Here is a 12606-nt window from a genome sequence, read left to right as displayed (position 1 = left end):
TGGATTTTTATCACTATAGGGTGGTTGTGTACACACACTTTTCAGTTCAAACAACTTGTAAAGTGCATGTAGCATCCGATGACCCCTTCAAGTTTAGTTTTCAAATGAAAAGAAGCATTTGTTTTTGTGTGAAAGTTCAATGTGTCATAAAAAGTACCATTTATATTTCACGTTACTATCAAAACAATATTTATTTTCAGAACAAAAAAACTGAACAGCAGACAGGACAATGGAAAACATATCCTACAGAAGAATAACAAAAGTCTGGGATGAAACAAAAAAAAAAAAAGTTGTCTAAGTATGTTAATTATGGAGAGAATGTTTTCTTTCCTATTCTTCTGACTAACAACAAATTGACTGACAAAATTAAGTATTAGGTCATTCATTCTTTCATGTCATGACAAATGTGAACTAAACCAGTAAAGCAAGCTAAAGCAGGCCGTAAAAAGAATGTGTGAGAGAGTGCTGGTGTTATTTCATAAATTTGGTGTGCTGATCTTGCAGGATTTTCGCAGAGGACTTTGCATCATAGAAGAGTTCATTAATTTCTTCTATTTGTTCCTTTTCGACTACTTCCTTCCCCTGAACTCGTGCCAGCAGACTGGCAGGGGTCAGCAGCTGTACTGCATATCTGCATTCACACAAACACACACATTAGCCAAAATAACATAACCAAATCGCAGAAATGATAAATTCATGATAATGAATAACTGAGCATGCCATTAACAAGACAGAAATGATAATGACAAATCTAGCTCAATAGGACATGTTTTTTTAAATGTAGTTATCAGTATTACCTGAGTGTAGTCTTGGTACCGATTTCACCAAGATGAGATAAAGCCTCCTCGCTGATGTTGATTCCTTCAGTCTGAGCTCGGATCTTTATGATCTGTAGAATCATACAAATTGAAAAACAACATGTAATGTCTACTTCATCTTTCAGAATGTCATAAAAGATGTAAGAAGCAATTTTTCCGATGCAAAAGTTTATGCACACCTGTTTCATTTCTTGAGGAGTGTACAGCATAGTTCTGATAATCATGATTCGATCCAGCAGATCCAGTGGAATGCCGTGAGGAGAGCTGATGTCTTCAGTCCCCCTAAAACATCATTATGCATAACTGTAAACTGTGTACAACCAATCATGTCACTGGATCACTCTAACAGCTGGTCACAGCAAACTTCAGATTCATTCCAATATTGGTTAGGATCATTCTAATAGAATCAGACATGCTCATATTCACAAACATGAGTTAATGAACTGGATATGATGAACTAAAAATGAAAAATAATATTACAACATTTATTAATCTAGAATAATGTTCATTTGTACAAATACATTATGAATTAACAATGAACAAAACAGTTTAACATTTTACGATAAGGTTCCATTTGTTATCTACATTAGTTGCATTAACATGTACTTGTTATTCTTAATTTTAACATTCACTAATACATTAAAATCAAACTGTTCATATTATTGAAGCATTAACAACGACAAGCTGTATTTCTATTAACTAGCATCAACCACGTTAACTAATTGAACCAAAATATCCTACAATTATACTAAATATTAAACTGTGACAAAGCTAAGTTAATTTACTACATTTCCCACTGTATCAAAAACTCACCTGATGAGGCAGTTTCCTCTATTAGATGCAAACACTACTATGGGAGCGATGGAGCTCTCCAGTGCTCGGTGCAGGTAGGTAAAACACTCAATGTCCAGCATGTGAACTTCATCAATGAACAGCACACCAGGAACCAGCTCTGCCACACCCTGATCAATGTACTTGTTCACAACCTTATTGATCTCCCCTCGCAGTTTATCTGCATACAGAATACACACAAAAAGATAGTTAAACATGGCTTCATTAAAAATCATGTGATGGTTAGAAGTATATAAACTATGCTACCTGTGATTTCTGTCTTTTTGGGTTTCATCAATTGACCCATCATAGAAAGTATGTCCTGGCCTCCCTGGAAAACAAAGTATGCTTGTTTGATTAGCATTATGGAGCTCCACTTGAAATGCTGGAAAACGTGATGTTTGTGTGCACATACAGTACAGTACCTGAGGTCTTGCATTAGCAATATCCAGGTCATGAAGTGTAACATCCTGAATAATCTCTTTCTTTTTGTGTACATCGCCTTTCGGTAGAGGTACGTACTCTTCTGCCTCCAAATCGAACTCTGTTGCAAATGTGTCACATCGTCCCTGCCTCTGCAGACCAAAAAACAGAAAGACATTATGAATGAACGTGATAAAAGCCTTGAGAGATTTTGGGACCATAAAATGGAGTTCATTTATTTTCAAGAGAAGCGTACTGTACTTTTATGTAAAGTAAAAGTGTATGCGTTTACAATACTGTTCAAAATGTTTTTGAAAGAAATATATTATGCTGACCAAGTCTGCATTTATTTGATCAAAAATACAATAAAATAAAAAGAGTGACAGTTAAAAAATGTCTTTATTTGAATATATTTTAAACATTAAAGGGTTAATTCACCCAGAAATTTTAATTAGCCCATAAATACTCAGTCTCAAGTCATCCTAGGTGTATATGACTTTCTTCATTCAGACGAATCCAGTCAGGGTTATATAAAAATTGTCTTTGATCTCTCAAGCTGTTTAATGACACTCAGTAGGTGTTGCTTGCATCAGTCCAAGAGAAGTTAAATAAAAAGCGTCCATTTATAACAGTGAGTGCAATCTAAATTAAATTGATCATTACTTTTTAAATATGGATATTTTTCTTACAAAAACATTGATTCACTACAGGAGGCCTTCGTTCACCCCCTGGAGCCATGTGAGATACTTTTTTATTATGGATGGGCGCTTTTTATTTCACTTCTTTTGGACTGATGCAAACAACACCCACTGAGTGCCATTAAACAGCTTGAAGGATCAAAGATCATTTTTAATATATCTCATTTGTCTAAAAGAAGAAAGTCATATACACCTAGGATGACTTGAGGGTGAATTTTTGGGGGCTAATTTATCGGCTAATTTTCATTTTTGGGTGAACTTACCCTTTAAACTTATACCTGCAAACAGTTGTGCTGCTTAATATTTTTGTGCAATTTTTTTTTAAAGGACTATGGAAAAAAACTAAGTTCAAAAGAACAGAATTTGTAACATCATACTATGTTTGTAACATTCATATATTTTGAAACATAATAAATGTCTTTACTGTTCTGTTTGATAAAATTAATACATTCTTGCTTGATAAAAAGTATTAATATCTGTCAAAAATATGAAAGACAATCTTGTCCTTTATACCACTGCCAGACTACCTGCCCACCTGCACTGACAAAAGATTACTTCAACACACCATCAGCAGATATAGGCAGGAGAGAGAATGGTTAAGCAAATCCGTCCTTACCTTGACTGCCCCACTGTTCGCTTCGATGTAGATAACATCACCGACCTCCACTCTCTCCTTCTGCAGACTTTCATAGATACTGGGATCCAGCTGCATGAGCATAACAAATGCTATGAGATAAAACTTTTAACTTCAAACAGACACAAAATCATTTTCCATCCAGCTCCTTATCTTTGAAATATAAGAATGCAAATGAAAAAAGTGCTTTCACTTCCTTACCTTTAACTGTTTGGTGCCTTTTGCTGTCTTCAAACCGATAATGACATGACTGATAGTTTTGCCATAGCCTCCCATTGGGTTCTCCGTCTCACAAGGAGTCAGTTCAGTGACCTCTCCCTCATACACCTCTTTAGTCTCCTTGATACGCAGACCTGCACAATCAACACATACGAATTTTAAGTATGAGAATGTACAGAAACAATAACTGCTAAGATATATAATAGAAGCGGATCTACCAATATGCTTTTAAAAACCTACAGAATTCATTATTTATTAAATTCCAGTTAATCTATTCACCTGTGTGTTTTTTCTGTCAACACTGTAATAATGTGTGCATGCATGCATATCTCACTTGATCACACTGTCGACATTGTTCGAGTCATATTGGTGGTCTAATATTAGGCTGTATTAGGAGTTATTTACTAATAAGTAAAAATGTATTTGAACATGTTTTTTCATGGTTTCGAATAGGGCTGTGCAAAAAATTCACAGATTTTCATGCCCATCTTGTCAGTAAAGGTCATCCTGTGATTAGTAGTACATCTCAAGCACATGCGTTCAGATCAGGGTTGCATTCGATTTTTTTCATAGCCCTGGTTTTGAATCACATTTATACCTTTATTAATCAATATATCTCTTAAAAAATTAATAAACATTCCCAATTGTATAGCATTTTTACAGGTTATGCTGCACAGACATTGGTTTTTTGCGTGTGTGCTCACCAATTGCTCTTCTAAAGTTCTCCATCAGCACCTCCGTCTTCTTGATTTCTGTTGAATACACTTCACTGCCCACCATAGGACAGAACGGCACTTTATTTCCCAATTCCTGAGCCACGGCTAATGCTAGAGCAGTCTGCAGGGTACAGAAACACAATTATCAAACCATAAGGACATCTCCGAAACTATTTACAATGACTGATAGAATAAAGCTCGTTGGTCCTTACCTTGCCAGTTCCAGGAGGTCCGGCCAGTAAAACGGCTCTGCCTGCCATCTTTTTGGAACGAATCAGCTCTACGATGATGCCACAAGCCTAATAAAAAAGGTAAGAATATAGGGACTGTTTATATTGACCAATTTCTTTAAACACAACATGAATTATTACACAATTATTAGTTAAATACAAATTGTCCTATAATATTCACTGTAATCCTTCTGCATGTATTAACAAACTGGCAAAAGATGAGATGGACCTCTAACGTTAACATTACCTCTCTGGCTGTCTCCTGTCCCACTAGCCCTGACGCGGACTGTTTAGCGTTACCGGCCTCGTCCAGCCCGAGACCCTTCACATGGCTGTGAGAAGCGATGCGCTGCGTCTTTGTTGTGCTTTTTACCTCTTCGATCTTCATGTTTCTTGTTAGTTAATTAAACACTCTAAAAATTGTAAAAATAACCCTTAAGACTATTAGACGAAAAGCCGTTGAAATCAAACACAAGAGACCCGCGTTTCCATGTGGGTAACCAAGGCGATTTGAGGAAGTACTGCCCTGGGAACGTTTTTTAGTCGTTCTTTGCAACGATTGGCCAATTTGTGGAATCTCTGTTTAATCATTGGATGTCGATGTTGTCCGTCTGATCATTGTGAATACGCCCCCATCTTCCGTTTGTGTGACATTTAAAGTGTCGTACTAGAACAAAGAGGACCGCTGTGTTCCACAATTATTTTCTTTCGTATGATGAGTGAAAATAATTGTGTTGTATATACTTTAAATGTTTTTACTTGTTAATAAATTACTTGACCCATGAAGCATGTTTGTTTTCTAAAACAAATGCTCTGAAAGGAACCCATGAGATGAGTTGTTGTTATATCGGGGAATGATTGATTGCAACACAGGAAGAACAACTGTCAAATTTCTGAAAAGTTTGCTGAATACAGTAAGCGCAGAAATATTTAGCATGAAATTTAATCTCTCATATTAGAACTAATAAGCAGATATTACTGAATTCCATCCAATAGAGAGACACTTGGTTAACTGAGAGTTTAATATTGAGCTGGCTGGTTTGAACTAGTCGCTGTCAGCAGTTCAAAGTCTGCGCATTTATTCTGTTACACAACAGTCGAGCTGCTCCAGTGATGGCAGATCCCAGTCCTCCTAGAACTCTGAACTTTAACGTCGGTGTCCTCGGCCATGTGGACAGCGGGAAAACGTCTCTCGCCCGTGCGCTGAGCAGCACCGCATCCACCGCAGCCTTCGACAAGAACCCGCAGTCCAAAGAGCGAGGCATCACGCTGGATCTCGGCTTCAGTGCGTTTACGGTGCCGTTACCGGAGCACCTGAAAGAGTCCTGCGGGGAAAGACGATACGACAGTCTGCAGTTCACACTGGTGGACTGCCCAGGACATGCCTCTCTCATACGCACTATTATTGGGGGTAAAGTCGCTAATTATTATTATTATTTTTTTAATATGTTTGATTAAATCCATGGTGGCAAACTGCATGAATCAATATATTTCATACAAGTCACTCACTACGCACTAGTAACGTCTTTTAATTCCAAGTATGAGTGTTACATAAACTAGTTCAAGAATAAGCAACCTGTCAGTGCAATTAAAACTATGTCAAGCATTACCACTTTTGATCAGTAGGTGGTGTGTGTGTAGTATTTGAAGATGTCATACTAACTCTGGAAATACTGACGTATGATAACATAGTTAGTTGAACATTTATACAAAATATAAAAGAAAATCTTAGAAATGTGCATTTGTGCTTTATGTTTGTATCCTATTTGATATATCAGATTTTTATGTTATCTATTATATGATTCATAGTATAAAGTTAATTTGGTGAATATACAGAATAAGTGTCAATTCAAATGTATATTGAGATTAATACATCAGCTGAATAAATAAGCTTTCTATTGATGTTTGGCTTGTTAGGATAGGACATTATTTGCCTGAGATATAACTATTTGAATATCTGAGGGTGAAAAAAAAAAAAAAAAAAAATCTATAATTTTAAACCATACAATCGCTTACTTAAAATGCATATAAACATTCATTCAATAGTATATCTAGGCCTTTTTATTTACTAAAATATTATCAATTATCAATTAGAGTTTAAAAAGCATGTCAGTGTACAACAGAATTTTCATAATAAGCTTTAAAAATGCTGATCATTTAGAAACATTAAAAATTCAAGTTTCACATATGATACTGTAGGCTTTGTAGATATAAATGCTCTCAAATGAAGAAATACTGAACCTGCTTGTAATAGTACAAAAATACATTAAAATGCATGTAGCATTAGAACACATTTTACAGTTACAACAAGCATTACAAATAGCATTACAAATATCATTTTGTCAATGTTATCATATCAGATTCTGTCATTTAATGCACTTCCTTCAAAACACTGAAAAAATATTTCACTCACAAATGGTTAATTTCACAAAGAATTATAAAGAAATGGCACGTAACATTTAAATAAATGTGACATTTTGGAATAGGAAAAACTGAAAACATATTTCAAAAATTTTACACTACCAGTACATTTATTTGTTTACTTAATAAGTAGTTATGGGCACAATAGGCTACATGCAATACATCGATGTTCCTCTATACTAAAATCTCAGATGGCTTGTTTTCTTGTTTTTCACAGTCTTATAGGTATTATTTTCACGGAGGGATGTAGGAAAAAAATAACTGAAGAGAAACAATGTCTAGAGGGTTTTTGTTAATCTTTAGGACCAAATAACCCCCCCCCCCCCCCCCAAAGAACTCTTAGTTTACTGGGAATGTCTCGTGTAATTGTATTGATAGCATTGGTGTGTGTGTGTGTGTGCATTTATGGCACATGTGGTTGATTAAGGCGGAAAGGGGCTGTTCGGGGTTCCAGCTTGACTTCCTCTCTCCCCCAGAGGGGATCTCTCAGGAAAGAATGAGTGCCAGAGAGAGGGAGAGAAAAATAGGGAAAGGAAAGAGAATAGCTGAGTCTCCTACTCTTTTCTGTAATCCTGACTAACAGTGATGACTGTACTTTGACATGTTTGTCATTTTTAAAGTTGTATGTTTTACTCTCATCTGTATACTTTCATTCAGGGGCTCAGATCATTGATCTGATGATGTTGGTGGTAGACGTTGTGAAAGGTATGCAGACACAAACAGCAGAGTGCCTGTTGATTGGTCAGCTCACCTGCTCCCGTATGATCGTCATCCTCAACAAAACAGACCTGTTGCCTAGTGACAAGAGACAGACAGCTATTGACAAAATGACCAAGAGGATGTACAAAACTCTCGAGAACACAAGGTAGACACTGTCAAGCACATTTACATGTATATTGTACATATTACACATTTTGCCACATGTTCAGACTGTAAAAAATGATTATAATTTTAATGCTAAAAGAATACAAATGCTATGGTATAATCCGTTAACCAGGATCTAATGCGACATTTCAATACGGTTAAATTGACAGTTTTTGGATGTGAAAAAGAACAAGTCATCTTATAATTTACAGTGAAAAAATGTCAATTGCTACCTTTTTTAAACTTAATTTCTCAAGACAGCTGCTGTTTTTTTTAAAGTAAATTTCACAGATTTGTTTTACAGCGTTTATAACAAAACTAAACTGTTTATTATGTCGCAAAATGAAAAATGCTTTGAAACAATGTGTATTGTGACAAAAGAAGTTGACTTGACTCATTGCTCTTCAGATTTAAAGGTTGCCCTATTATTGCTGTGGCAGCAAAGCCAGGTGGTCCTGAGGCCCCAGAAACAGACGAGCCACAAGGAATAACTGAACTCATAAATGTGAGTTAGTGGGTGTGCTGTCAGTAGCACAGATTCAAGATCCAAAAGTCTGAGACTACTTTAAAATTTTATATTTTTATAAATATGGAAATGAGCATAACATTTTAGTACAAAATGCCTAAATAAAGAACAGTTATGATGTCAATTTTGTGCAAAATTTAGGCAAATTTGTGACATTGACCATACAAAACATTTCCATCTTTCCATTAATACACACAATGGAGGATTATTAAATCCAGGATAATATAGATCAGGTTTTGCAAATATACTTGTGGAGTGTATACTAGCATAAGTGAATGTTGTAATTAAAGCAAAAGTGTGGTTTTAGGTCTAACATTTTTGGACTTTACATTTTTTTGAAAGTTGTGGATCATGTTTTAAAGGTGGCTCTCTCTTTGTGTTCAGTTATTAAAGGCCCAAGCGTTCTTTCCTCGTAGAGATCCTTCAGGTTCTCTTCTGATGGCTGTAGATCACTGCTTCTCCATCCGTGGCCAGGGAACAGTCATTACCGGCACCATCCTACAAGGGTCACTCAGTGTCAATGATAATGTAGAGATACCAGCATTAAAGGTACTAACATATATCTACATAGCATTTCACTATATACACTACTGTTCAAAAGCTAAGGGTGAGTATGATTTGTTTTAAGGAAATGTACTTTTGCATTGCACTGAATGCATTGAGTCGATCAAAGGTGACAGTAAATACGTTTATAATGTTACAAAAGATTTCCATTTCAAATAAATGCTTTCCTTTTGAACTTACTATTTATAGTATCACCATTTCTACAAAAATATTAAGTGGCACACATTTTTTCTATATTGATAATAATTAAAAATGTGTCTTGAGCACCAGATCAACATATTAAAAATAATTTTGGGAAGGATCATGTGACACTTAAGACTGGAGTAATGACTGAAAATTCAGCTTTGCCATCTCAGGAATACATAACATTTCTAAATATATTACAATAGAACACAGTTATTTTACATTGTATTAACATTTCACAACATTGCTGTTTTACCATATTCTTAATTAAATAAATACAGCCTAAGAGATGTCTTTAAAAATACATGCAAAAAATGTCACAGTCCCTAAACCTTTGAATAAGACTGTATATACACATGCAAACTGCATTAAGAAAGACTGTTTCCAAATTATCGTTTTTTACCATAATAGTTGAACAAATATTTTGCGACGCTGTGTACTGACAAGATCAGCTCCTTATATGATCTTTTTTGATTCTTCAGGTGACTCGCAAGGTCAAATCTGTGCAGATGTTTCGTAAGCCGGTTCCTAGTGCTATACAAGGGGATCGGGTCGGCGTGTGTGTGACCCAGTTTGATCCAAAACTGTTAGAACGGGGTGTAGTATGCACACCAGGCTCATTGCAGACTATTTACGCTGCTGTTATATCCGTCCAAAAGATTGAATACTATCGCGGAGCACTTACCAGCCGTGCAAAGTTTCACATCACTGTTGGACACGAAACTGTTATGGCACGTATTTCATTTTTCAATCGAGTGCTTCTTGCCAATGAAAATGGAGACTGTTTTCCCACCTCTCCAGAGCAAAATGCTAAATCCTTCTCATTTGATTGGGAGTTTCACCACTTGGATGAGTATTTGACATGTCAGGCAGAAGGTGGGAATGGGGAACCACAGCAGTGGGCTTTACTTGAGTTTGAACGACCGGTCACATGTCCACCACTTTGCTTAGTGATTGGGTCACGACTGGACTCGGATATCCATGGTAACGCATGCAGACTTGCCTTTCATGGAAAGCTTCTGGAAGGCTTTGAGGACAAAAACTACACAGAGACAGCACTGCCTCGGCTCAAAATCAGCAAAGACAAGCAGAAAGAAGGAGCAGTGGAACGGGTGACTACAAATATTTACTTCCATCCAAAAGTTTGGGGTCAGGAAGATTTTTTTTTTTTTATTAATGTTCAGAAATCTTACAAACCTCAGACTTTATAACTGCATTATAATACTCATAATATACGTTATTTTATAAATATTATTTATTTAAATATATCCCATGGTATTTTTTGAAAACTTAATGTCGTGTGACTCTAGCTAATCATTATTGGCCAATTTTGTTTATCTATGGTCAGGTGACAGATGACTACACTGTGATTGGTCGAAACCTGTTTAAGAAGGAGACAAACCTTCAGCTGTTTGTGGGTTTAAAAGTTACACTGTCGACAGGAGAAACAGGCTCCATTGAAGGAGGTTTCGGCCAAAGTGGCAAAATCAAAATCAGAATACCAGGTAGGCAAAGACAAATGCACTCTCTTTTACTTTCCCTACCTTTTCTTGGCCCCTTTTTACCTCCTTCCTCTAAGTTTCTGTCAGGCGACTTCCATATTCCATGCATCTGTACACTCATTCATTAATTCAAAGACAGAATATAAAAGTAACACTCAAAAAATTACACACACCAAAAATACACGCTGTATCTTAAATATACATGCAAAAGAGAAAAAAAACTCACATCCTTTTCCTGACCCTCAAGGCTCTCTTGTGTATGTAGACCCCAGCCACACAAATACACACACACACAAATTATAGCACACCCCTGTATTCAGGCCCAATGAAATGGAATAGAATGAATGTAATCATAACCACACAACTAAAGATGTTACAGACTACAGTGTACTCATCTCTTTAAAACACAAATTATCATATGATAATTGTATCCAGCCATACAGATAAATTACGTTTAGCAACATTGTATGTGCATTGTCCATAAATGCCTGTTCTTTTCCTTATTTTCAGAGGGGCTGAAAGAAGAAACCAAGCAGCTTCTATCCTCTTCCTCTAAAAAGAAGGGGAAGGGTGGGGCCAAAAATGAATCCTCAAAACCCGAGGAGACTAAGCCCGACACTCAGCCAGTCACCATACATTTGAACTTCAAACGCTATATATATGATCCCCAAAAAAAGATGGTACAGTCCTGACCATCAGTCCAATCATTCCTAATGAATGCTGACAGGAATGGAACAGAAAAAACACACACTAAGAATATACTACTAAAGTCTGCGATATGAAACAGAAATTCAGTCTTGTAATTGTTTTTTTTTTTTTTTTGTGTGCAGAGTTTCCATTCTGTTACTTTGCATTTGTATTATTCCTTCAAATGTGGAATAATAAAAATCAATGAAAAAGAAAAGATCATTCCTTTAACTTAATAAATTCTGTTGTATGACTGCTAGTGAAACAACTCTATTAGCGAAACGGCTGCAGTTGCATTGCGCTGTGTTTTGTGATTTACATTTTGTTTGCAAGAATGTGAAAAGCATTTGTTTCTCTGAGTTTGCCGTATCGAGAGTGGTTGGGACGTAGCTTTAGGGCAAAACACATTGTGAGTATAGGCAAATATTTCTGTTTGCAAATCATGGGCAAAATGTGTTTCCACACACCCCACCGTCAGTTAAATATATATATGTTTATAAATATCCTTTTTTTCCATATGTTTGTTCCATTGTTTATGTATGTATGCATGTTTTTTTTTTTTTTTTTTTTTTTTGCAGCTGCAGATTAGTAAGGACCAAAGTAGGTCTTATCAGTGTTCATTGATTTGCTTCAAAGATTTGAATATCTATTCCAGTTACGTTGTGGCAACTTGGGGGAATCTGTAGGCAAATTCTTAATATGCGAGTTTACAAATAGCACCTGTACTAAAATATTAAATGCCATCTGTGTTGTCATACTTCCCTGTTTGTACCTGACACCACATGTAAAAACATCCCTTTCCTATGAGTCATGCACAAAACAACTCTCACAGTTATGTTTGGGAGGAGTTTCGCTTTTAAGTAAAGAATGTAATAATACATTTATTCGTCAACTTTCTCAATCTCGAACCTCAATTTCTCCAAAAGGGAAGTTTTTTTGGGGTTCTAAAATAGCTAATATTAATTGGAGAAAAACATGGTTATTACCATATAAGTACTGCATACCGAATAAAGTGAAAGAAGTGCACTTTAAAATTCTGCATAATATATACCCTTGCAATGCATTTGTGTCTAAATTCTGTGATGTAGCTGATATATGTACCTTCTGTAAAAAAGAGAGTGAAGACAGTTGCCATTTATTTTTCTCATGCAATGTTTCATCACTTTTCTGGAAAGATTTGAGTGTTTACTGTTTTTCTAAAGTTAAAATGAATTGTAATTTACTCATTAAGGATGTTGTTTGTTTTTTTGAAAACCCAAACAAATCTTTAGAATCATCTGTTAACTTTCT

General features: G+C 35.8%; 2 protein-coding genes across 2 annotated transcripts; one reads left to right on the top strand and one right to left on the bottom strand.

The window, feature by feature from the left end:
- Window positions 1-172: 172 nt before the first annotated feature.
- LOC113095121 (ruvB-like 1) lies at window positions 173-5109 on the bottom strand. Its single transcript, XM_026260739.1, has 11 exons — window positions 4817-5109; window positions 4552-4638; window positions 4328-4460; window positions 3606-3757; window positions 3387-3476; window positions 2075-2224; window positions 1917-1980; window positions 1632-1830; window positions 998-1100; window positions 798-889; window positions 173-631 (listed from the first exon to the last, which is right to left on the bottom strand). The coding sequence occupies exons 1-11, from the start codon at window positions 4955-4957 to the stop codon at window positions 472-474; spliced, it is 1371 nt and encodes a 456-aa protein (XP_026116524.1). The 5' UTR covers window positions 4958-5109; the 3' UTR covers window positions 173-471.
- A 309-nt stretch (window positions 5110-5418) lies between these two features.
- Window positions 5419-12605, top strand: eefsec (eukaryotic elongation factor, selenocysteine-tRNA-specific). Its single transcript, XM_026260726.1, has 7 exons — window positions 5419-5980; window positions 7648-7855; window positions 8263-8359; window positions 8765-8929; window positions 9610-10239; window positions 10476-10632; window positions 11140-12605. The coding sequence occupies exons 1-7, from the start codon at window positions 5683-5685 to the stop codon at window positions 11319-11321; spliced, it is 1737 nt and encodes a 578-aa protein (XP_026116511.1). The 5' UTR covers window positions 5419-5682; the 3' UTR covers window positions 11322-12605.
- The last annotated feature ends 1 nt before the right edge of the window (window position 12606 follows it).

The sequence above is a fragment of the Carassius auratus genome, chromosome 6 (genome assembly GCF_003368295.1).
Source record: "Carassius auratus strain Wakin chromosome 6, ASM336829v1, whole genome shotgun sequence".
Lineage (NCBI taxonomy): Eukaryota > Metazoa > Chordata > Actinopteri > Cypriniformes > Cyprinidae > Carassius > Carassius auratus.
This window is presented reverse-complemented; position numbering and strand designations above follow the sequence as displayed.